Source organism: Balaenoptera ricei, chromosome 13, assembly GCF_028023285.1.
Source record: "Balaenoptera ricei isolate mBalRic1 chromosome 13, mBalRic1.hap2, whole genome shotgun sequence".
Taxonomy (NCBI): Eukaryota; Metazoa; Chordata; class Mammalia; order Artiodactyla; family Balaenopteridae; genus Balaenoptera; species Balaenoptera ricei.
The window spans coordinates 49,458,570-49,485,055 of record NC_082651.1 but is presented as its reverse complement, the minus strand read 5'-3'; the positions used below and the strand labels follow the sequence as shown (position 1 = coordinate 49,485,055).

Genomic DNA, 26,486 nt, shown 5'->3' with positions numbered 1-26,486 from the left:
GCAAAGGCCAATCTGTCTCCTTTTGTACTGTTAAGGACATTACTCTAGCAATTATTTCTCTTCTGCATCATTAAATTTTCCCTCTTAACTGGATATTTCTCATCACCCTAAAAATATTTTTCTCTTATTTAAAAAATTCTCTTCTGACACTATTTCTCCCACTAGCACCAACCTATTTCTCTCTTTCTCTTTCAGCAAAACACCTCAGAGGAGTTGAATGTACTTGCTAGCTCAGTTTCTTTCTTCCTATTCTTTCTTGAATCCATGCTAATCCAGTCAGGTGTTTACCCTTGTCACTCCACTGAAACTGCTCTTGTGAAGTCAGTAATGGCTTCTGCTTTGTTAAATCCAGGGGTCATTTTCCAGATCTCATCCTCTTTGATCTGTTACCAAGATTTGGGACAGATGATTGTTCCTTTCTCCTTAAAACATTTTCTCCACTAGACTTTCAGAATACCACATACCTCTAGTTTTCCTTCTGCTTTACTGACCCTTCTTTGCTGGTTCCTCCTCATTTCCTGGACCTGTTATTGTTGCGCTCCAAGGTTCAGTTCTTGAGCCTTTATCTCTCTCTCTCTCTTTCCCCCTCCCTCTCTCCCTCTCTCTCTTTCTCTCTCTCCTCACTCCCTTGGGATCACATCCAAGTTTTAAGTATCACCTGCATGCTGATGATTCCCAAATTTATAACTCCCGGCACGTACATCCAGCTGCCTATTTAAACACCTACACTTGAATATCTAAAAGGCAACTTAGATTTAATGTGTATAAAACTGAGTTCCTAATCTTATTTTCCAAACTTGATCCTTCAGCAGTTTTGCCTCATATCTGTTAATAGCAATTCCTTTTATGTACTTGCTCAAGGGCGAAAGCCTTAGAATCATCCTTGGGTACTTTCTTTCATACAATCAGACAGAAAACCTTATTGATTCTGTCTTGAAACTATGAAAAAATATATGGAATCTGACTACTTTGTACCACTTTTCTACCACCCCAAGCCAAGTCACCATTAGCTCTCCACAGGATAATTGCAGTAGCTTACTGGTCTCCCTGTTTCCTCTCTTACATCTGAAGCCTATTCTAAATACATTTGCTAGAGTCAAAAAACATAACTTCATCATTCCTCTGCTTAAAATCCTCCAGTGACTTCCCATCTCACTCAAATTACAAACCAAAATCTTTGGAATGGGCTGCCAGAGCCTCATATGATTGGGCCCTCCGTGTTTTCTCTAGTCTTATCTCCTGCTGCTCTTCTCTTTGACCACTCTGCTCCAGCCACATTGGCATTGTTGTTATCTAACTGCCTCAGCACCTTTCCAGTTGCTGGTCCATCTCCCTAGGAAGCTCTTCCCATGTTTTAAAATATCTGATTCACCTCCTTACGGTCTTCTCTCGTCACCTGCTCATTGACACTTTTCTCTGATTAACCTGTTGAAAATTGTTACTTTCTCTTGCCCCTTCCATCCTTCTTCCCTACTTTCATTTTTCTCCACAGCGTTTCTCTCTACCTAACATGCTGTCTGTTTTACTTAATTATTTTGTTTGTCTGTCTCTTCCTACTATTCTGAAAACTCCACTAAGGCAGATTTTTTCTTTTTTTTTTTTTACTACAGTTCCTAGACAACGCTTGGTAGATAGTATCAATTGAGTGAGTGAATGAATGAATGAATGAATAGTAGCTACCTCATAGGGTTCTTATGCAGATTGAATGAGTTAAACATAAGTAAATTCCAAATATGGACTGACATATAGAAAGTACTTCTTAAGTGTCAGCTTTTATTACCACCTTCGTAGCATGTCCACGGACAGTCCTGAAGCCCAGAGAGATGAAGATTTAGTTGAGCTGTCTTGGCATACCATTATCCATTAGCTTTGGCTGGAAACGCCACCACAACGGAAGACCTAGAGTGGTGACCCCCACATTTCAGGGGGTTCCTTAGGGAACCTTGATAATATTTACAAGGAAAAAAGTCTTTAAAATTATAGGCACTAGAAACATTAACTGTACAAACTGCTTTCTTCTTTACTTGACCCAAATAAACATTATGGTTTAGTGGGAAATGATCTTAAATGCAGACTATACAATTAATTTTTCCTTTTAAAGAATGAATTTGCCCTTAAGTTCCTAAATCACAAAGTAATTTTAAAAATGTTTCTCCTAATAAGGTTTTTATTCAATCCTAAATAGCTTTTGAAAATATGAGGCACCTCATTTTTGCATCTTCTTGTGTGTGTGTGTGTGTGTGTGTGTGTGTGTGTGTGTGTGTGTGTGTGCATGGGAGAGGGTAAAGGTTTGTTTACAGATAGTAATCTGTAGCTACCATGTGATATAACCGTCATAGCCCAAGTTTAATGCTTGAAAAGTTTTATTTGACTAACCATTTTTGTTTTAGGGAGACAGATCTAATGGATAGTTAAATAGGGTCAATATACTTTTGTAAATTATTAACATTGCATTTCCTGTACTTCAAATTGAAGCCATTATTTTTATTCTGGTAGGCTCATAGCTGGCAGCCTGGAATAAAAAATCCATACCGTGGTGTTGTAGTATGGCCTGTTCCTGAAAACATTGAAATCACTGTGACACTTTTTAAGGTAAGTTCCAGTTTTATAAGTTATAGGATTTATTATATAATCATAGTTCTAAATGACGGAATATTTCAGTATTCATTGTTCTATACATTTGGGTCCTTAATGTGCAGTAAGGACCTTAATGTGCATTATTTTTAGAGATATAGCAATTTATAACAATGTAAGGATATCAGGGTGTTTCATGGTCTATAAAGTCCAAATAATTTGGGAGTCTTTTTGAACTTATTCCAGTTAAGATCAATTGGAATACTTCTTTTACTACTTCCTACATTCCACCCACAGGGAACTTTAAAGTTTTTTTTCTGTGGAAATCTGAGGTTTGTGGAATTCTTAGTCCTGACCCTCATTTTGTTAGCCTTGTTTGACTAATAACAAGATAGGTTTTTAAATTAGTATATGATAAATATTTTATTGATGTTAATATAAGAAGATAAGTTTAAAATTGATTTTTGATAAATATTTTATAAATGTTAATATTTTATAAATACTATAGCTTAAAATAAAAATTCTGATAATAAATTCCAAGTGCAGGTCCAAAAACATAGCTGTGCATATAGCTAACTCCTTTTATATATGTTTTTTCTTGAAAGTTTTCCTTATTTCTTAACATTATAAAATAGTCCTCACACATATGACAGTTATGCACTAGAATATTTATTTTCCTAACCAATTCCTTACCTGCTCAAAAAAAAAAGGTGGAGACGAGTATGTCTCAGTTTCAGCCTTCTTGAAAGTGGTGCAGTTAGGAAACAAATGCTTTATTTCTTCTTGAATCCTTCCAATTGTGTTGACGTTACTTTTACAGAAGGACAGAATGAAGGAAGACATCTCATTAAGCACAAACATAAAGTTTGTGAAAATCCACTAAAATACTTTAGGATATGAAATCTAAGTTGAGCAAAGTTATATGGCTTAGAGTGTGAAATCACTGTGTAAAAAAATACTTTTGATTTTGTAATCCAGTATATTAATTCATATGTTTTGGAGCTACTGCAGGGATCAATAGAACAAAACAGTATGATGAATGTTGATGTACTAACCCATGAATGGGACACTACTTTTAAATGCTCTGTTTCATAGATAACTCTGTTTTATCAGAGATTCTTAACACTTTATGTATATTTTATAGTTTTGATATTATTGTTATTGGATCCTTTATAGTTTTGATATTATTGTTATTGGTATTATAACTTACTTGATTATGCTTATCATATATACACTATACTTGATTTGTTTGCCCAGGGAGAAATAAGGGATGCGACTGTAGCTGCTCTTCCTTTTTTTTTCAGGAAAGATCAGAACCATCCTATTACCGTTTAGTCAGCTGTCCTAAAAGCCTATTATTAAACCCCCCTTAACCATACCTCTCCTACTGAAATGATATAGTAAGATTGGTAGTTAACAACAAGACCTTTAGAGTACTATTTCATTTAATTCTTACAGCAACCCTAAGGTTCTGTAATTATTCCCATTGTACTGATAAGGAAACTGAGACTAAAGAAGAAGGTAACTTGCCCAGTCACACTGCAATTTAGCCCTGGGGTGGTTGTTGTCTGTTTGTTTTTGATTTTGTTTTACATTGTATGGCCTGTTCTGTAATACAAACCGCTCTGAATATAGATTACAACAGCAAAATCTCTGACATGCTTGAGGAAGACTTTAAGTAATCTCTTGTGTGTTTTTGATTCAGTCTGTTTATATTGGTAAAGCAAGTGAATGGACATAGTTACACAACTTTAAAAATAAAATGATGATAGAGAACAAGGGGTTAGAAGAGAGCCAATAAATGGCTGACAGCCGTGTGTCTGGGCAAAGGATATGCACTAACTGAGCGATTCTGAGTTGAAAGTGGCTGTTGAAATGTGTTACTTGGAGGATTAGGAGGTGAGTGTAGTTTTCAAGTGCTGATGAGAAGGTTCAGCATATCCTATCACTGAACTCTTATGTCTGTAAGTGTTAGTCTGTAGGGGAAAAACCTAAATACCCCTTCCTCCCCATTTTGCTGTATTACACACATTTCTCTTCAATCGTGCTATGGAGGCAAACTTGTGACCATTTAAAATACTTAAATAAATACTTAGATAAATATCTTTATCTTCCTGACTCTACATCTTCCCAGAGTTCCATAGAAAAGCAGAAGAGTAAAACAAAACAAAATAATTTTTCATTCTTTCATGGTAATTTTTTTGGATCTTGCATTTAAAATATTCAAGTGGAAAACTTTTTCATATTTCCCCCTTCCTTTTACTTATATTAAAGTCTCACAATTTACTTAATCCTGAAACTTGTGAATAGGAAAGGACTGCTCTGAATCCTTTTTGTCCTAGGTATGGTACTCACAGAGTTGTGCTCATAGACAACATGCTTTTTTAAAAAGTTATCAATATATTTCATTTTTCTGTGACTTAACCAGAAATTAATTTCTTTAGCCTGCATGCTTGATTTTGAAATTTGAATTAGATTGAAAATAGCTATTTCTAGTTAATGAAAAAAAAAAAGCCTTTTAGGTTTTTGAGAAGGAAAACAGCTCTTTAAGCCATTTTCAATTTTTCTCTTTAGTGCAATGGTAGTAAAAGAGACACTAGAGGGTAGAGAGTAGGATATAAAGAAGACGATTGATTCATGCTAGAAGCAATTTTTACTACCAATGTTTTTGTTTAGTCAATAATATAATTAGTTAATTGTGTAGATAGTCCAAAATGAACATTATTGTTGCTCCTTTACGTCTTTTTAGTGACTTTGCCCTATCAGATATGTCCCTTGGTCCCATTAAAATTATTCTTTTAAGGGTAATATATCATCTCTGTTTCTAAAAAATGTTTCATCAGCTTTGAGAATTAATGTATATCATATATAAGTTACTGTTCAATATTTGTTAATTTGTAAGACATATGTTCATTAATTCATTCATCAAGTATTCTTGAGAAACCACTGTGTGCCAGTTACTTTTCTAGGTCCTGGGGACACAGAGATAAAACTGAACCAACAACAGGGCTAAAAGCCAGACAGACCTGGAACTGCAACATAATGTTAACACTTATTTGTGGGAAGTTACATCTTTTAGGTCTCAGTTTTCTGTTCTGCTAAATGGGAATAAAAATAGTAGCTGTATCATAAGTTGCTGTGATGATTAGAACCCTTAGCACAATAACTGAGGCAGAGTGTGTGCATTGCAAATATTTTGTGTTACTACTACTACTACTACTACTACTACTATTATTAACTGTACCAGCTGTACTAGAACTATGCTGCATACTTCAACAGTGGTGCAGGTGGGGGCAGGCAGGAAGGGTGGTAAGATGTCTTTTTCCTAAGCATTGTGTCACACTTTATTACTTGGTCTCTAAAGTAGCACTGTTTGTGCCCTAAATTCCTCATGGAAAAGCTCCTTCAGGCTTTATTTACAGTAGTTGCTCTCTATAAACCTGGGCAGGGCCAGGCTGGGGAAACAGATATCAAGTAGAGTTTTCTACCTCTTTTTCCTTTCTACTCTTTCCTACTTCTCCCTGCTCATCACCACCAAGGAAACTCCTTTTTGGCAGGTCTTTATACTATCTGTGTGAATTTACCCATAGAAATAGCTGCCTTAGGACAGCTCAGAATCAGCTAGCCACCATGCTATTAAAGTAAAAAATAAGTAAATAGAAGTAAAGAAGTAACTAAGGAGTTTGGAATTTATCCCATAGGTTGTAGGGGTCATTAAAAAAATCTGAGTTGGTACTAACATGGTCAGAACTGTGGTTTGGGAGAATTAATCTGTATACAAGATTGATTGGAGGGCAGAGAGTCTGGGAGAGTGCTGCAGTCACTTTTATCTTGAAAGAGACTAGGCACAAAGTGATGAGGACCCAAACTCAGCTGTGGCAGTAGAAACTGAAGATTAATAATAGACTAAAGTGGAATCAGTCATGAATAAGATGCTTCCCTATGAGAAGCATGTGGTCCCTGAGACCCAGTAGGGGAATAGCATCTATGTGCACTCACTCTCTCTCTCAGTACCTCCATCCCTCCCCAACCTCTAACACATGAATTTGAACTTGAATAAGTTAAATGCACTTATGATGCAACCCCACTACTTTCCCTTTTATGTCTTATAATCTATTGCCTTTTACCTTTACTTACTCTAATTTAATCTGTGGAAATTCTATACAATCCCACCTAGTCCAAATGCTTCCTCACTCATAAAGCTTTTATTGTTCATTCCTCTAAGAAATGTATTGTCTTCTAATCCCTAGTAAAACCATGTATTTCATTCATTATATATGTATTTAGATTAGTTGTTTGACCATGTATTTCATTCATCATATATGTATTTACATTAGTTGTTTGTCTTCGAAGGCAAGGACAACTATAGTTGAATCCATATAACACCTCTACAATTCCTTGTATAATAAGTAGCTAATAAATATTTGTCAAATACTTGCAAAAGTATGCTTCATATAGAAAAAAGCTGCATTTGGTTGTGGGATCTGTTACCCTTTCTTAGGTTTCTGGTGGTGGAGGGCGGATGGGGGTATCAACATCCAATTTGCCATTTTGTGTAGATTATGAAGTCCTTTGAGGTACTTTGAAATTCCAGATGTTTATGTAACCTCTGCACCAAGAAAACCTTGCCTCAAGTGATACTTTGAGTTTAAAATACTTAGAGGTATAGAAATGAGGGCAGAGCTTTATATGGGCATTTAATATCTTAATAAAGTGCTTCTTAATAGTTCACTCACTAAGTTATCTGAACCTGGGTTTCTTTTTTTTTTTTAATTTTTATTGGAGTATAGTTGGTATACAATGTTGTGTTAGTTTCTGCTGTACAGCAAAGTGAATCAGTTATACATATACATATATCCACTCTTTTCTAGATTCTGTTCCCCTGTAGGTCATTACAGAGTATTGAGTTGAGTTCCCTTTGCTGTACAGTAGGTTCTTATTAATTATCTATTTTATATATAGTATGTATATGTCAATTCCAATCTCTCATTTTATCCCTCCCACCCCCCCTTCCCCCTTGATAACCATAAGTTTGTTTTCTACATCTCTGACTCTATTTCTGTTTTGTAAATAAGTTCATTTGTACCATTTTTTTTAGATTCCACATATAAGCGATATCATATTATATTTGTCCCTCGGTTTCTTTTTGTATTGTTTTAGATGGAATGATGGAAGATGATGATATGCATTAACATAAGTAAAATAGAGAATTTCTTAGTAAAAAATAATGATTTAAATTTAGGTAAGTTATGGAAGTTTCTTAAGAGTAGGCCATTCTGCCTCTCCTTTTTTAAAAAGTTGGAAAAAGCTAAGAGCAAGGCTGTTTGTATTTTCTTAACTGGATTGACTGAATTAAGAAATGTATTTCAACTTTATATTTTGCTTTTGTTACAGGATCCTCATGCAGAGGAATTTGAAGATAAAGAGTGGACATTTGTCATAGAAAATGTAAGCTAATCGTAAATTCTGTCACCTTTCATATTTTTGACTGTATAAATTACTAAGGTACATTAGCATTTTGGTGGTAGGAGAAATGTTGCCTTATAAAAATTAAATAGTGATTTGTAACTTTCAGAATTTTTTAAATGAAATGATAGCCGGTAGCAGAATTATTTGTAAATATTTTTGTTAAAAATATAGACGTAAAAATACTCTTCAATGCTGAATTATATATATGCTCTATGTATTCTGTTGGGAGCTTGAGGGAAGGATCATGTCTTATTCATCTTTTTATCTATTTAGCATCTGACATGGTGCTTCTCACATAACAAATGCTCATTGAAACATTTGTTGAATGAAACTATGAATGATCTTAGAAATCTTTTTAAAAAAAGTATATGCTTTAACTCTTTGGGTTGAGGGATTCTAGAGTGGTACTTTAATAATCATCTTCAATTAGTTTACATATTGTGGAGTCCCAGGTGACTTGCAGGCATATAGTAGTTGTTTAATAAATGTTTATTGAATGGAGATTAGGGAAGACAGTCCATGAAACTACAGTGAGAAAGAATGTGGATTCTGGATTCTGATAGACCTGATTGCAAGCCCTAGCTCTTCCATTTATAGGCTCTGTGATTGTGGTAAGTTTCTTAACTTCTCAGCAATCAATTTACAGGTTTGTGAGGATTAAATAATTTCAATGAATATTAGCTTTTATCATTGTCATCGACATCATTACTATGATTGTTATTAAAGTTCTAAAATATATTTGTAACAGTTTTATAACGTGCTTTATAACAGCATATTCTTCCTTTCTGTGCCTGACTTTGTTTTATATCTCAGTGGTAAAAGGAATCTTATACTTTTTCCAGCAGTAGCTGGGCCATTTTTAGACATGAAGATCTGGGAAGCTTGGGAAGGAGATCAGGTCCAAACACAGTGGAAGGAGTTCTGATGGCTGGATATCAAGCCAATGTCATTGTGTTATGGTTCACACATGTTAACAGTTCTGGATTTTCTGTAGTGATAAGTTTGAACACTATACTTGGAATAGCATTGAGGTTTTAAAAACAAACAAACTTACACTTCTTGAAATTGGTTACAGCCTTAAAAATCTAGCTTTCATTAAGTTAAGAGCTTCTCCCCAATGGATGGTTTTACGGTTTTTGATACTCGCGGCTCTATTACACATCTTTGTTAATTTGATGTACTAAAGAATTAGCCAGTTAATTTTGGGTTGTAATTAATGGTAGAAGTATGTAAACACTAACTTTATATTTGTTTAGAAAGGTGTTCTTATTACACCTCTAATTAATTTTAGGATAGAGGCACAGCAGTTCTAAATTTCTGAGGAATACGTTATAAGCTGTTACTGAAAGGTACAAGTTAAAAAAAAAAAAGCTATATGATATAGATCAGGTTTGGATGCAAAAGGCATTCAAATCTATAGGATTTTAGGAAAAATATTTTTAAGTTCTGTGTTATATATTTTATAAAAATATTTTAAAGGTCTATAGAGAAATACTAAAATTAAAACAGTGAGATTTAAATGGATCATGAGATAAAGAGGTATATTTTGGATTATACTTTCCATATTGGGGTATGTGTTTCTTAAGTCGAAGAGTACATTTATATCCTTTTTATGAAAAATATATTTAAGCCCAGCAGCTTATTTTGCTCATTTGCCTATTTATTACTCAAGTGATTGAAGTTGCTAGAAATCTGACTGTTAGGTAAGGGAGTGGCCATAGGAGGAAAATGGAAAATAAAATACATTAGCATTTCTTCTTTCCAAGTGTTTATTATTAAATTAGATTCACAAAAATCTAATAAAAATAATATAGATGCTTTTAACTATTATTCATATTGTTTATAAAACTTTATAAAACCAACATTTTAATTGAAATGTTACTAGAGGTTAAATTTTACTCTGTCATCTGAAGATTTTGGAGACCTTACTCTGAGTTACATTGTGGAGAGAACACTGCATTTGTGGACATTTCCAGCCATCATTATGCTTTTTAATAGCTAAAAGATTTTCTACCTTCTTGTCATTCTGCCTCCTCATATTCTTATTTGAAAAAAATGCATGTTCCTTTCTCCCATATCATAGTATAGAGAAGACATGAGCTTTTGATTGGTTAGAATTGAGTATAAATCCTGATGTGCCTTCAAAGCTGGTGACCTTGAGATTATTTTCTAGGACTTAATTTCTTCATCTGTAAAATGAAAGGTTTCTACTAAATGATCTCTGAGGGATTTTCTAGGTCCATGACTTTGTTTCAGTCAATAGGAATATTTTAATAAACTTTTTTGAAAATTATCTTTTTGTAGATCAAATTTTTGATTTTCAAGTTCATGGAGAATGAAACCGTTAAAATGCTTTAGAAAGAGTTGATAGAAGTGAGTTGTTAAAAACTGCTGTCAAATCTGGTGTGGAAATACAACTGTAAAAAATTGGGAAAATTTATGAAAATCTGAAAGGATTTTGCATTCAGATTATTTCTCTTTTGTCCTTATATATTGATTTCATTTAAAAGTGATTGAAGTACACTAATGATACGTTATGGCTGTTGATTGTGAGAAAATTGACAGTCAACGAAATTATACTCAAAGAAGAGGCCATGAAAACTGGTGATGAAACACATTAATATGTATTAAACAAAATTAAAATGTTTGTGTATCAGTATTTATAATTCTTCCCTTTAATTGACCAATTCTCTGTGACATTCAAATGATTTAAGAGGGATTCTACTATGAATGTATACTAAGCCATTCTCATGGGCTCTCTCTATATACTCATCTCTAGGATTAAAGAACTGTTCTTAGAAATTTTCTTTTAAACCTAAATTCAATATAAGTAGACATTACATTTTTCAGGTAGTAGCAGTTCACTTTGCTTGAACTTATAGCAGTTCACTATATGACATCATCATATTCATTCATTCATTCAGTAGCAGTTAATTCACTGAGTATGTATTTTGTGGTGGGCACTCTTCTAGGTACTGGAAATAGAGTGGTATATAAAGCACATTAAAAATCTCTTCCTCATGGAGTTTACATTTGTGTATGTGAGAGAGAGACAGAAAATAAAAATTAATGTGTGTGAAATATATACTATGTTAGATCATATAAATATATAATATATGTTAAATACATGTTAAATATATAAGTGCTAAAGAGAAAAAGCAAGAAAGGGGGATAGGGATTCCACTATTACGGTTACATAGATATAATGAGCTTTATTATTTCTTGTAAGGTCTCCAAAAGAGAATTCAGGCATACTTGTCAAATTAATTTGAAAGATATTTTAATAAGAATTTATTAAACCAATATTATAAGGTTCTAGAAAGTTTAACCTTGCAATGCTATATAAACCTTTTCCTAGGTTACAGCTCCCCTCAGTGGTGGATGACGAAGTTGACTCTGGTCTAGAGAAACAGTCTATTCCTGTAGCAATAACATGTTATAATATTGTGCTCTGCTTTACATTTTAATACATGCTTTCTGTATGTATGTTTCCACATTACATACAGAAGACCTAGTGAATTTCAAAGGACTGTCTTTTTCTCTTGTAAAGTCTGCGTTTTGTTTGAAAGTCTCTTGGTAAATTGTTGTGACACTGAGAAGGCATGCTCCAAAGAGCATTCAAAAACGGAATTTTGATATCTTTATTTTCTTTGCACTTTGTTATAACCCCACAATCAGTGAAATTTAAAGTTTTTGTTTAATATAAAATATCCAAATAAAATGCAGAAGTCTCCAAAATATATTACCTTAACAAATTTATTGGATACTTACTGTATATCAGGTACTGTGTGGAATGCTATATACACATTATCTCATTTACTATGATAATAGAAATTATCATACTAAGTGAAGTAAGTCAGAGAGAGACAAATATCATATGATATCACTTATATGTGGAATCTAAAAAATAATACAAATGAACGTATTTACAAAACAGAAACAGACTCACAAACATTGAAAAAAAACATCAGTTACCAAAGGGGAAAGGGTAGGGGAGGGATAAATTAGGAGATCGGGGTTAGCAGATACAAACTACTATATATAAAAAAGATAAACAACAAAGTCCTACTGTATAGCATAGGGAACTATATTCAATATCTTGTAATAAGCTATACTGGAAAAGAATATGAAAAAGGATATATATAGATATATGTATATCTATATATATCTGAATCACTTTGCTGTACACCAGAAACTAACACAACATTGTAAATTAACTATACATCAATGTAAAAAAAATAAGAAAAAAAAATGTAGGAGTAATAAACCTCTATGTACCCATCTCCAAGCTTCAATAATCTTCAATACTTCGGTAAACTTATTTCATCCCCACTTTTATTTCATTCCCACTGTTTTTTAAACCAGATTATTTAAAGTTAATCTTAGATATTGTATCATTTCTTCTGTAAATAACGAAGGCCACTTTTGAGCACCATCAGTTTGGGAACTTGTTAAAAGTTATTGGCATGTTAGAAAAGGTGATCAATCTACAACGGGTTTTTTTGTTTTGTTTTGTTCTTTAAATTTTTTGTAAACTTAATTTCCTTGTAGATCATCTTTCTGACGTGGTAGGCCTAAGGTTTGAAATTAACTATTTTGTTCCTTGAGAAGTGATATTATGTGTTCTTGTTTTCATATAGAAGATATTTAAGTTAATATTAGAAGCAACAAGGCTTTTCCCCCAACCCCCTTAGAATTAAACTCCTGCATTTAGAATAGGAAGTTCATAGTTCAGACAGCCTTTCCTGATCTTTTAATTATCCTGTCAACTTTCTGTTATATATGATTATGTGAATGGTGACTGTCTGTCTGTGTAAATTAGGTAGGGTATTCTAGATATAGCTAGTAGTTAAATGAAGCTTTGTGAGCCAGCTCAGTCTCATTGTGGTTAAATGTCAGAGAAAGTCCATACATATACACTTTTTTTTTCCTCCTTCATTTTCCTTATATTAAATATTTAGTGTGTTGTTCCAGTTCAGAAATATCTCAGATTGCGTTTCTGAAGGAAAATTCCATCTCCTTTATTCTGAAGTGACCCTTTGGCTTTAAAGAAAGTAATGGAGATGCTTTTGTTGCACTTAAAGAAAGGTATGCCCAAGAATGATCATATATGCCTTGAGCTTGACAGAATTCTCAAAATCCTAAAATTCTTGTGTAACTACCTATTTGCTTAAATACTTATTTAGTTTTCCATTTTCATCTTGCCTGTCATTTTTTTGTTAATTGTCAATTTTATTAGATTATATGAATTAGAAGAAAGCAAGTTACTATCTTCAAACCCTACATTCTAAAATTCCTGACACAGGAAGGGACCTTATACATGGATTAACATCTAAAGTCTACTGTAAGGTATTTATCTATGTGTAATGCAAGAAACCCTGTGTTAAAGTAGTAAATAGACTACTGCATGTTAAACAATTTATTTCATGTAGTAGTTTACTTTGTAAAATGTCCTAGCTAACAAATTTAAGTTTTATTTAGCAGCAACAAAGCACTATTTTCATACTATTACGTGTATCTTACATGTGTATGCTATTGGGTAGTCTTTTTGGTTAGATTTTCTGATTTTTGTCCCAGTTCATCATCTTTATTAATTTTAACCATACCTACAGATCAAGTGGAGCAATATAAAACTTCACCAGATTAAAGTCTTGGTATTCATATTTGCTTATTCATTCACTAACTGTTGATTAAATGGATACCATGTCATAGATATTTACTAGTTATTGAGAGTATAATATTGAAAAAGATATGGCTCCTGATTCCAAGTATCCTACAGTCTGAGAGGGAAATAAACAGGCAACCGCTACAAGAAAAGTATAGGGTGTTAAGTGTGCACATATAAAGAGTACCTAACCCAGTCCTGGTGGGTGAGGGGGAGCTTTCTATTGAAAGTGATATATAAGTTGAAACCTAAAAGATAGTTATTTTTTTAATTGAAGTATAGTTAATTTACAATATTATATTAATTTCAGGTGTACAGCATAGCGATTCAGTATTTTTACAGATTATACTCCATTAAAAGTTATTCCAGGGCTTCCCTAGTGGCACAGTGGTTGAGAATCTGCCTGCCAATGCAGGGGACATGGGTTCGAGCCCTGGTCTGGGAGGATCCCACATGCCGCGGAGCAACGGGGCCCATGAGCCACAACTACTGAGCCTGCGCGTCTGGAACCTGTGCTCCGCAACAAGAGAGGCCACGACAGTGAGAGGCCCGCGCACCGTGATGAAGACTGGCCCCTGCTCGCCGCAACTAGAGAAAGCCCTCGCACAGAAACGAAGACCCAACACAGCCATAAATAAATAAATAAATAATAAATTTTAAAAAAAATGTTATTCCATGAAGGGGACCTTCAAGATGGTGGAAGAGTAAGACATGGAGATCACCTTCCTCCCCACAAATACATCAAAAATACATCTACATGTGGAACAACTCCTACAGAACACCTACTGAATGCTGGCAGAAGACCTCAGACTTCCCAAAATGCAAGAAACTCCCCATGTACCTGGGTAGGGCAAAAGGAAAAAGAAAAAACAGAGACAAAAGAATAGGGATGGGACCTGCACCTCTGGGAGGGAGCTATGAAGGAGGAAAGGTTTCCACACACTAGGAAGCCCCTTCACTGGCAGAGACGGGGGCTGGTGGGGGGGAAGCTTCAGAGCCACGGAGGAGAGCGCAACAACAAGGGTGCAGAGGGCAAAGCAGAGAGATTCCTGCACAGAGGATCAGTGCCGACCAGCACTCACCAGCCTGAGAGGCTTGTCTGCTCACCCGCCAGGGTGGGTGGGGGCTGGGAGCTGAGGCTCGGGCTTCGGAGGTCGGATCCCAGGGAGAGGACTGGGGTTGGCTGCATAAACACATCCTGAAGGGGGCTGGTGCACCACAGCTAGCCGGAGAGAGTCCGAAGAAAACTCTGGACCTGCCTAAGAGGGAAGAGACCATTGTTTCGGGGTGTGCGAGGAGAGGGGATTCCTTCCCTGTCTGCCCACAGAAGGCAGAGCACTGCCTAAACGAGCTCCAGAGACAGGCGCAAGCCGTGGCTATCAGCTCGGACACCAGAGACAGGAATGAAATGCTAATGCTGCTGCTGCAGCCACCAAGAATCCTGTGTGCAAGCACAGGTCACTATCCACACATCTCACACCCCCCGACCCCTGGGAGCCTGTGCAGCCCCCCACTGCCAGGGTCCCATGATCCAGGGAGAACTTCCACAGGAGAACACACGGCACACTTTGGACTGTTGCAATGTCACGCTGGCCTCTGCCACCGCAGGCTCGCCCCGCATTCCAATTATAACTACCGTACCCCTCCCTCCCCCGGCATGAGTGAGCCACAGCCCTCTAATCAGCCGCTGCTTTAACCCCATCCTGTCTGGGCGGGAAAAGAAGCCTGAGGGCAACCTACACGTGGAGGTGGGGCCAAAACCAAAGCTGAACCCCAGGAGCTGTGCAAACAAAGAAGAGAAAGGGAAATCTCTCCCAGCAGCCTCAGGAGCAGTGGATTAAATGCCCGCAATCAACTTGAGGTACCCTGCACCTGTGGAATACCTGAATAGACAACAAATAAATGCAAAATTGAGGCGGTGGACTTTGGGAGCAACTGTAGGCTTGGGGTTTGCTATGTGTGACTGACTTGTTTCTGATTTTTATGTTTATCTTAGTATAGTTTTTAGCACCTGTTGTTGGATTTGTATATTGGTTTGGTTGCTCTCTTTTTTTTGTTACTTTTTATTTTTTTATTTTAATAATTTTTTATTTCTTAATTTTTAAATTTTTTTAATTTTAATTATTTTATTTAATTAATTAATTAATTTATTTTTATACTTTTATATTTTTCTTTCTTTCTTTTTTTCTCCCTTTTCTTCTGAGCCGTGTGACTGACAGGGTCTTGGTGCTCCTGCCTGGTGTCAGGCCTGAGCCTCTGAGGTGGGAGAGCCAAGTTCAGGACATTGGTCCACCAGAGACCTCCCGGCCCCACATAATATCAAACAACGAAAGCTCTCAAACAGATCTCCATCTCAATGCTAAGACCCAGCTCCACTCAATGACCAGCAAGCTACAGTGCTGGACACCCTATGCCAAACAACTAGCAAGACAGGAACACAACCCCACCCATTAGCAGAGAGGCTGCCTAAAATCATAAAAAGTTCACAGACACCCCAAAACACACCACCGGGCGTGGTCCTGCCCACCAGAAGGACAAGATCCAGCCTCATCCACCAGAACACAGGCACTAGTCCACTCCACCAGGAAGCCTACACAACCCACTGAACCAACCTTACCACTGGGGACAGACACCAAAAACAACAGGAACTACAAACCTGCAGCCAGCGAAACGGAGACCCCAAACACAGTAAGTTAAGCAAAATGAGAAGACAGAGAAATACACAGCAGATGAAGGAGCAAGGTAAAAACCCACCAGACTAAACAAATGAGAGGAAATAGGCAGTCCACCTGAAGAAGAATTCAGAGTAATGATAGTAAAGATGATCCAAAAACTTGGAAATAAAATGGAGCAAATACAAACGTTTAACAAGGACCTAAAAGAACTAAAGAGCAAACAAACAATGATGAATAACATAATAAATGAAATTAAAAATTCTCTAGAAGGAATCAATAGCAGAATAACTGAGGCAGAAGAATGGATAAGTGACCTGGAAGATAAAATAGTGGAAATAACTACCACAGAGCAGAATAAAAAAGAATGAAAAGAATTGAGGACATTCTCAGAGACTTCTGGGACAACACTAAACGCACCAACATTCGAATTATAGGGGTCCCAGAAGAAGAAGAGAAAAAGAAAGGATCTGAGAAAATATTTGAAGAGAATATAGTTGAAAACTTCCCTTAACATGGGAAAGGAAATAGTCAAGTCCAGGAAGCACAGAGAGTCCCATACAGGAGAAGTCCAAGGAGAAACACACCAAGACACATACTAATCAAACTGTCAAAAATTAAATACAAAGAAAAAATATTAAAAGCAGCAAGGGAAAAAGCAACAAATAACATACAAGGGATTCCCCATAAGGTTAACAACTGATCTTTCAGCAGAAACTCTGCAAGCCAGAAGTGTGTGGCAGGACATATTTAAAGTGATGAAAGGGAAAAACCTACAAACAAGATTACTCTACCCAGCAAGGATCTCATTCAGATTTGATGGAGAAATTAGAACCTTTATAGACAAGCAAAAGTTAAGAGAATTCAGCACCACCAAACCAGCTTTACAACAAAAGCTAAAGGAACTTCTCTAGGCAGGAAACACAAGAGAAGGAAAAGACCTACAAAAACAAACACAAAACAATTGAGAACGTGGTAATAGGAACACACATATTGCTAATTACCTTAAATGTAAATGGATTAAATGCTCCAACGAAAAGACAGACTGGCTGAATGGATACAAAAACAAGACCCATATATATGCTGTCTACAAGAGACCGACTTCAGACCTAGGGACACATACAGACTGAAAGTGAGGGGAAGGAAAAAGATATTCCATGCAAATAGAAATCAAAAGAAAGCTGGAGTAGCAATTCTAATATCAGACAAAGTAGACTTTAAAATAAAGACTATTACAAGAGACAAAGAATGACACTACATAATGATCAAGGGATCAATCCAAGAAGATATAACAATTGTAAATATTTATGCACCCAACATAGGAGCACCTCAATACTTAAGGCAAATGCTAACAGCCATAAAAGGGGAAATCGACAGTAACACAATCATAGTAGGGGACTTTAACACCCCACTTTCACCAATGGACAGATCATCCAAAATGAAAATAAATAAGGAAACACAAGCTTTAAATGACATATTAAACAAGATGGACTTAATTGATATTTATAGGATAGTCCATCCAAAAACAACAGAATACACTTTCTTCTCAAGTGCTCATGGAATATTCTCCAGGATAGATCATATCTTGGGTCACAAATCAAGCCTTGGTAAATTTAAGAAAATTGGAATTGTATCAAATATCTTTTCCGACGACAATGCTATGAGACTAGATGTCAATTACAGGAAAAAAAACTGTAAAAAATACAAGCACATGGAGGCTAAACAATGCGCTACTAAATAGCCAAGAGATCAAAGAGGAAATCAAAAAATACCTAGAAACGATTGACAGTGAAAACACGACGACCCAAAACCTATGGGATGCAGCAAAAGCAGTTCTAAGAAGGAAGTTTATAGCAATACAATCCTACCTCAAGAAACAAGAAACATCTCAAATAAAAAACCTAACCTTACACCTAAAGCAGTTAGAGAAAGAAGAGCAAAAAAACCCCAAAGTTAGCAGAAGGAAAGAAATCATAAAGATCAGATCAGAAAGAAATGAAAAAGAAATGAAGGAAATGATAGCAGAGATCAATAAAACTAAAAGCTGGTTCTTTGGGAAGATAAACAAAATTGATAAACCACTAGCCAGACTCATCAAGAAAAGAAGGGAGAAAACTCAAATCAACAGAATTAGAAATGAAAAAGGAGTAACAACTGACACTGCAGAAATACAAAGAATCATGAGAGATTACTACAAGCAACTATATGCCAATAAAATGGACAACGTGGAAGAAATGGACAAATTCTTAGAAAAGCACAACCTTCCAAGACTGAACCAGGAAAAAATAAAAAATACAAACAGACCAATCACAAGCACTGAAATTGTAACTGTGATCAGAAATCTTCGAACAAACAAAATCCCAGGACCAGATGGCTTCACAGGCAAATTCTATCAAACATTTAGAGAAGAGCTAACACCTATCCTGCTCAAACTCTTCCAAAATATAGCAGAGGGAGGAACACGCCCAAACTCATTCTACGAGGCCACCATCACCCTGATACCAAAACCAGACAAAGATGTCACAAAGAAAGAAAACTACAGGCCAATATCACTGATGAACATAGATGCAGAAATCCTCAACAAAATACTAGCAAACAGAATCTAACAGCACATTAAAAGGATCATACACCATGCTCAAGTGGGGCTTATCCCAAGAATGCAAGAATTCTTCAATATATGCAAATCAATCAATGTGATACACCATATTAACAAACAGAAGGATAAAATCCATATGGTAATATCAGTAGATGCAGGAAAAGCTTTTGACAAAATTCAACACCCAATTATGATAAAAACTCTCCAGAAAGTAGACACAGAGGGAACTTACCTCAGTTTAATAAAGGCCATATATGACAAACCCCCAGCCAACATTGTTCTCACTGGTGAAAAGCTGAAACCATTTCCTCTAAAATCAGGAGCAAGACAAGGATGCCCACTCTCACCACTATTATTGAACATAGTTTTGGAAGTTTTAGCCACAGCAATCAGAGAAGAAGAAGAAATAAAAGGAATCCAAATCAGAAAAAAAGAAATAAAGCTGTCACTGTTTGCAGATGCCATGATACTATACATAGAGAATCCTAAAGATGCTACCAGAAAACTACTAGAGCTAATCAATGAATTTGGTAAAGTAGCAGGATACAAAATTAATGCACAGAAATCTCTTGCATTCCTATACACTAATGATGAAAAATCTGAAAGAGAAATTAAGGAAACACTCCCATTTACCACTGCAACAAAAAGAATAAAATACCTAGGAATAAACCTACCTAAGGAGACAAAAGACCTGTATGCAGAAAACTATAAGACACTGATGAAAGAAATTAAAGATGATACAAACGGAGAGATATACCATGTTCTTGGATTGGAAGATTCAACATTGTGAAAATGACTATACTACCCAAAGCAATCTACAGATTGAATGCAACCCCTGTCAAACTACCACTGGCATTTTTCACAGAACTAGAACAAAAAATTTCACAATTTGTATGGAAACACAAAAGACCCCGAATAGCCAAAGCAATCTTGAGAAAGAAAAATGGAGCAATCAGCCTCCCTGACTTCAGGGTTCCTGACTTCAGGCTATACTACAAAGCTGCAGTAATCAAGACAGTATGGTACTGGCACAAAAACAGAAATATAGATCAGTGGAACAGGATAGAAAACCCAGAGATAAACCCATACACATATGGTCACCTTATCTTTGATAAAGGAGGCAAGAATATGCAATGGAGAAAAGACATCCTCTTCAATAAGTGGTGCTGGGAAAACTGGACAGCTACAGGTAAAAGAATGAAATTAGAACACTTCCTAACACCATACACAAAAATAAACTCAAAATGGATTAAAGACCTAAATGTAAGGCCAGACACTATAAAACTCTTAAAGGAAAACGTAGGAAGAACACTCTTTTACATAAATCACAGCAAGATCCTTTTTGACCCACCTCCTAGAGAAATGGAAATAAAAACAAAAATTAACAAATGGGACCTAATGAAACTTAAAAGCTTTTGCACAACAAAGGAAACATAAACAAGACAGAAAGACAGCCCTCAGAATGGGAGAAAATATTTGCAAACGAAGCAACTGGCAAAGGATTAATCTCCAAAATATACAAGCAGCTCATGTAGCTCAATATCAAAAAAACAAACAACCCAATCCAAAAATGGGCAGAAGATCTAAATAGACATTTCTCCAAAGAAGATACACAGATTGCCAACAAACACATGAAAGGATGCTCAACATCAGTAATCATTAGAGAAATGCAAATCAAAACTGCAATGAGGTTCACCTCACACCTGTTAGAATGGCCATAAACAAAAAATCTACAAACAATAAATGCTGGAGAGGGTGTGGAGAAAAGGGAACCCTCCTGCACTGTTGATGTGAACGTAAATTGATACAGCCACTATGGAGAACAGTATGGAGGTTTCTTAAAAAACTAAAAATAGGACTACCATATGAGCCGGAATTCCCACTACTGGGCATATACCCTGAGAAAACCATAATTCAAAAAGAGTCATGTGGGGGCTTCCCTGGTGGCGCAGTGGTTGAGAATCTGCCTGCTAATACAGGGGACACGGGTTCGAGCCCTGGTCTGGGAAGATCCCACATGCCACGGAGCAACTAGGCCCGTGAGCCACAACTGCTGAGCCTGCGTGTCTAGAGCCTGTGCTCTGCAGCAAGAGAGGCCATGATAGTGAGAGGCCCGCGCACCGTGATGAAGAGTGGCCCCCGCTTGCCACAAGTAGAGGAAGCCCTTGCACAGAAACAAAGACCCAACACCGCCAAAAAAATAAAAAATAAATAAATAATAATTTAAAAAAAAAAAAGAGTCATGTACCACAATGTTCATTGCAGCACTATTTACAATAGCCAGGACATGGAAGCAACTTAAGTGTCCATTGGCAGATGAATGGATAAAGAAGGTGTGGCACATATATACAGTGGAATATTACTCAGCCATAAGAAGAAATGAAATTGAGTTATTTGTAATGAGGTGGATGGACCTAGAGTCTGTCATATGGAGTAAAGTAAGTCAGAAAAAAACAAATACCGTATGCTAACACATATATTTGGAATCTAAAAAAAAAATGGTTCTGACGAGCCTAGGGACAGGACAGGAATAAAGACGCAGACGTAGGGAATGGACTTGAGGACACGGGGAGGGAGAAGGGTAAACTGGAATGAAGTGAGAGAGTAGCATTGACGTATATACACTACCAAATGTAAAATAGATAGCTAGTGGGAAGCAGCTGCATCACACAGGGAGTTAGCTCCGTGCTTTGTGACCACCTAGAGGGATGGGTTACGGAGGGTGGGAGGGAGATGCAGGAGGGAGGGGATATGGGGATATATGTATACATATAGCTGATTCACTTTGTTATACAGCAGAAACTAATACAACATTGTAAAGCAATTATACTCCAATAAAGATGTTAAAAAAGAAAAAGGTTATTACACGATAATGGCTATAGTTCCCTGTGCTTATATCCTTGTTGCTTATCTATTTTATACATAGTAGTTTGTACCCTTTAATCCCATACCCCTAATTTGCCCCTTCCCCTTCCCTTTCACCGGTGGTAACCGCTCTTGTTTTCTATATCTGTCAGCCTGTTTGTTTTGCATATACATTCATTTGTATTTTTTTAAAAGATTAAATTTTTACTGTCCTTTATTTGTAATGTCAAAATCCAAAATCTCTACTGCCTAAAGACTTTTTTTAAGTGTTTATTATTTTTTGGAAATTTGGTTCAAACTCATTTGGTGGCAAAACCTGTCCTGATCTGAAGTGAGGCTATTTGTAGTATTTATTCCACTTAGTGTGAAAATTCATTTTGCTGCACATATATTAATATGTTTGATTATGGGGTGCTGCCTCAGACCTCACTGGGAATGTGCTATTACCTGGGCACTGTAGTGTAGGCATACGCACTGTATTGCCTTCCTAAAATCCAAATAAGAGATTTTAGATAAGAGATTAAGTACTTCTAATAGTCAGCTGCAGGGATTTTGGGGAGTGCTTTAGGTGGCTGGATTAACTTGAGCAGAGGCAAGAGAGATCATGGTTAGTTTGTGAACAGCATATAGTTCAACAGATTACTTTCTTGAGTATTTCATTTTAAAAAGAGTGGTTGATTTTTTTAGGGTTGTAGTAATTTACAACTATTTAGTTGAATTATATGATAATTAAGAAACTAAAAAATTCACTGTGTAGTTGTGGTGAATGTACAGATTTACATGCTTCACATTGTGGATAATAGTGGTAAAGGAAAGAACTGTTGATGTTGTTAGTTTAAGCCAATATTCGCTGCCTTAAATCATCCATGCATATACCTGGGCCCTAACTTGGGCCTACTGAATTAGAATTCTGATGCAGAAGGGAGGTGGCTTTAGGAACATTGGAGTCACCTGCTTATGTACTTTTTCAGCAAATTAAAAATTTGGAAAATGGAGTGGGGTGGATGAGTGTATAAGACAGTACTTTATATGTTGTGAAATGTATTCCATTATGAAAATAATTTTGTGCCCTCATACTTAGATCAATTAAACAGATGTCATATTAAACAGATGTTATACTTCACTGGAATTTATTACAGTTTACTTTTCTTTCTAAAGTTACTTAGCTAAGCCAGTGTGTTACATTCATTTTAAGATCTTGCTTTACCTGCCTCTTAAAATAAAATTAAACTATATCAACTGATCAGTTAATAACTTTATAAATCATAAATAATATTTGAAAAGTTTTATTAAAGAATAGAGAATGTTATCAAATTAAATACCTCATTTAATCCTTACGAAACCTCTCTAAAGTGGACATTATTATAATTTATTTATCTCAGGGAGGTTAAGTGACCAGCCCCAAAGCACACAGAAAACAACTTAGCCTGGTCTCGAACTCAAGTCTTCAGACTCTGAAGCCCATGCATTTTACCATTTATTTACTCATTCACTCATCAAACATTTACTGTCCTAGGCACTGGGTTTAGAGCCTAGCTGTACTAATAAATTACTACAGAGGATGCACGAGAACATCTCTACTCAGATACTACAATCTGGTTTGAGAGATACACACATGAAACAAGAATAGTGATATGTGCTATGTTAAATGTATAGTGATAGTTGAAAAGTATAACAAATTAGAGATAGATGGGTTAATATGGACTGAAATTATCAAGAACGTTTTAGGAGCGGCTTTTCAGACTTACCTGTGTTTATCCCTAGAGATATGTGGCAGTTTCTATCTTTCTGTATTGTTAACTTTTCTTCTCTAATATGTACTTAAAGGTATTTTTTTAATGAAATATTCACAGGATCATTTTAGAAAGAGGCAAAAGTAATATGAATTTTAAAGATGAAACATGAATCAAAGAAATGTCACGTTTTGATTGAGCTGCTTTTGGTTATACTTCCCAGGTCCTCAGAGGTATGCATTCTCCTCCTTTACTGTTAAGGGTAATTGAGAGGAAAAGTTGGAGAAGCATTAGAGAGTGGGAAAAGCAAGGCCAAAGGCTCAAGGGCTCAGTTAGACCTGGATTTGAATCATACTTATTAGCAGTGTAAATTTGGACTTTATACTTATTTATCCTTTCAGAACCTCTGTTTTCTCATCTGTAAAACTGAGATATCTTACAAAATGATAGCTGAGATTAAAGATATTAAAGGCATAAAAAGGATCTAGCATAATGCTTGGTATATAGTAAGAATTCAATACATGCTAATAATAAACGGTAGAGAGACTTTACAAATGAGCGGAAAATAATAAACTTTTTTTATTATTAGGAATAATAAAAGGAATACTTGGGGGAATAAGGGAATTAATTAATTGATTAGGTTAAAAAACAGGTGTGGAAACTCATGAATACCAGGTTTGGAATTGATAATGCTTGACCAAAGAACAGGTCTTTTTAAGCAGAAGGTTTCAAAAAGGGTGTGTATTGAAATATGGAATCACTTACCCTACTATCTGGATCTGTGAAATCATCTTTCCCTCAGTAGACAGGCAGTAGCCTGCACTGGTGATAGATGCCATAGCCAGCTTTCTGTCACACACATTGAAGCCTCTTAACCATGAATCTTGGGACCCTTAGGGGTTCTTACACGGGTGGACTTCAGAAGATTGAGATTTCTTTAAAATGTAGTAAGAGTTTGTGTATGAAGTTCCTTAAAAACCAAACAAACAACAACCAGATTTTCAATGAAATCTTTGCCCAGAAAAACTTAAGGACTACTGGGTGTTTTCACAATTTTTGAAAAATAGGTGAGTGACATGATTCAATCAGGAAAACCTCTCTCATGTGGATAACCCATTCTATTACTTTGTAACTTTAGATAGTAGTTACCCTTTTATCTTATTTTCTTTAACCTACTATGCTTTTTGTAGACAGTGAATGGAAGGCACTAGCTTATAGCCCCAAATAACATTTTTGAGTAATATTTTAAAGTTTAAATTTATTAGAGGTTTGAATTAATATGTACATTTCATCAAGAAGCCTTAAAACTAAAGGAAGTAGAACAGTAACATAATATTTTTTTGCATTGTAATAGACGTTTCTGTTTAAAATTGATACTGGAATAGAAAGTATTTTAGTGGATGATTACTGTATCTCCAACAACTATCTGTCCGTGGAGATGAGTATAAATTGACTAAAAGGTGACTTCTGGGAGTTAAGGAAAATACCACAGCCTTGCACATTCTAGTTTCTATAAACTAAAAAATTGTCTGAACTTTATACCAACTGAATTTGATGGCATATAATTTTTGTAGTTATTATTGGGTCACAGTAGTATACTGCAGTCTGTCTTCTAAATTGCTGGAGCCATTTAGTTTATTCTTCTTACTTCCTGCTAGCTACCTTCAAATGCCTTTCACATAGATGAGTAAGAGAGAAAGACAACCAGAGTTGCTTTCAATTCTATTTTTTGCCAGCTAGAGGGAGGAAGCTGATAAACAAGACAGTCAGCTATCAAAACAAACCCCTACTACTACACCAGAGATATTTAAAACCAGCAGTATATTTGAGCAATTTTTTACATGTTTATTCATAGAAATTCAGCAGTAAAAGATACTGCCAAATACAAGATGTTATGAATCTGCATGAGGCCTTTTTTCCCCTGATGAAAGACATTAGAACAGAGACTTGGTAATTATTTTACAGTAGGAGTCTAATGACACTCCAGACTTTTAATAGAAAAGTATTTGTTTTAAGATTTTTCAGTTTGCTACTTTCACTTGTCTCTCTTTTCTATTCTCTCAGTAACATGTAAATAAAACTTCCTTTGTCTTATAATGGAATGGATTTTTGGCATTCTAGTTTTCTGCCACATCAGCCACCTTAAAAGACTTAGATAATACGTTGAAAGCGCCTACATAAATTTTTGCTCAAAGACAACCATGAAGTGAATTACAAATACAGACTCGTAAACATCTAAGTTAAATTATTTCTTTGTATAGAATTGGAACTTTGCGTTATGTAATTGGATATAGGTGCATTTGTACTGACAGAAGAGCAAATGGAATATTTTCATGAATTATATTCTGTTAAAATGGAATTGCTGACATTGTAAGAGAGATGCATAACTGATTAGAGAAACAAAATTTACCTGTGTGCTTCAGCTCCGTTGTGGAAAGTTACCAGTTTGAGCATACAAAACTGTCCTAGTACTTTAACACCGCTAAGCTCTCCAGAAAAGAAGATTTTCACAATTCTCTGTGAGTAATCTATTATCCTACCCATTTTTTTTGTCTTTTATTACCTGATTTCCCTCTAAAAAAATTTTTTTGTGATACTATTTTCTTTATACTATAGTGACTAATGTTTTATATCATGAATTTAATGACTCATTTTTCTGTAGCATGTCTCTGTGATATTACATAAATTGGGTATAATGGTTGATTTTTATCAGCATTGTGTCAACTAGCAACTATTGAAATACGGTGTCTTATAATAACAATCTTATGCTCAATGACATGATAAAACATTGTTCTGATTAATATGCTACTTTAGTTTAAAATAATTCAATGCTTAAAGAATATTATTCTTTGCCTTAAGACAGACTTGTTTTTAAATAAAAATTATTTTGGAGAAACTCTGAGCAATACACA

At 35.6% G+C, this 26,486-nt stretch overlaps 1 protein-coding gene across 4 annotated transcripts in view; it reads left to right on the top strand.

Moving 5' to 3' along the window:
* Window positions 1-26,486, top strand: part of EHBP1 (EH domain binding protein 1) — a 339,673-nt gene that overhangs the window by 69,771 nt on the left and 243,416 nt on the right. For all 4 annotated transcript variants that reach the window (XM_059943246.1, XM_059943245.1, XM_059943243.1 and 1 more), the window contains exons 4-5: window positions 2,497-2,592; window positions 7,969-8,022. In XM_059943246.1, coding sequence (XP_059799229.1) covers window positions 2,497-2,592; window positions 7,969-8,022 — 150 coding nt within the window. The remainder of the gene's footprint in view (window positions 1-2,496; window positions 2,593-7,968; window positions 8,023-26,486) is intronic.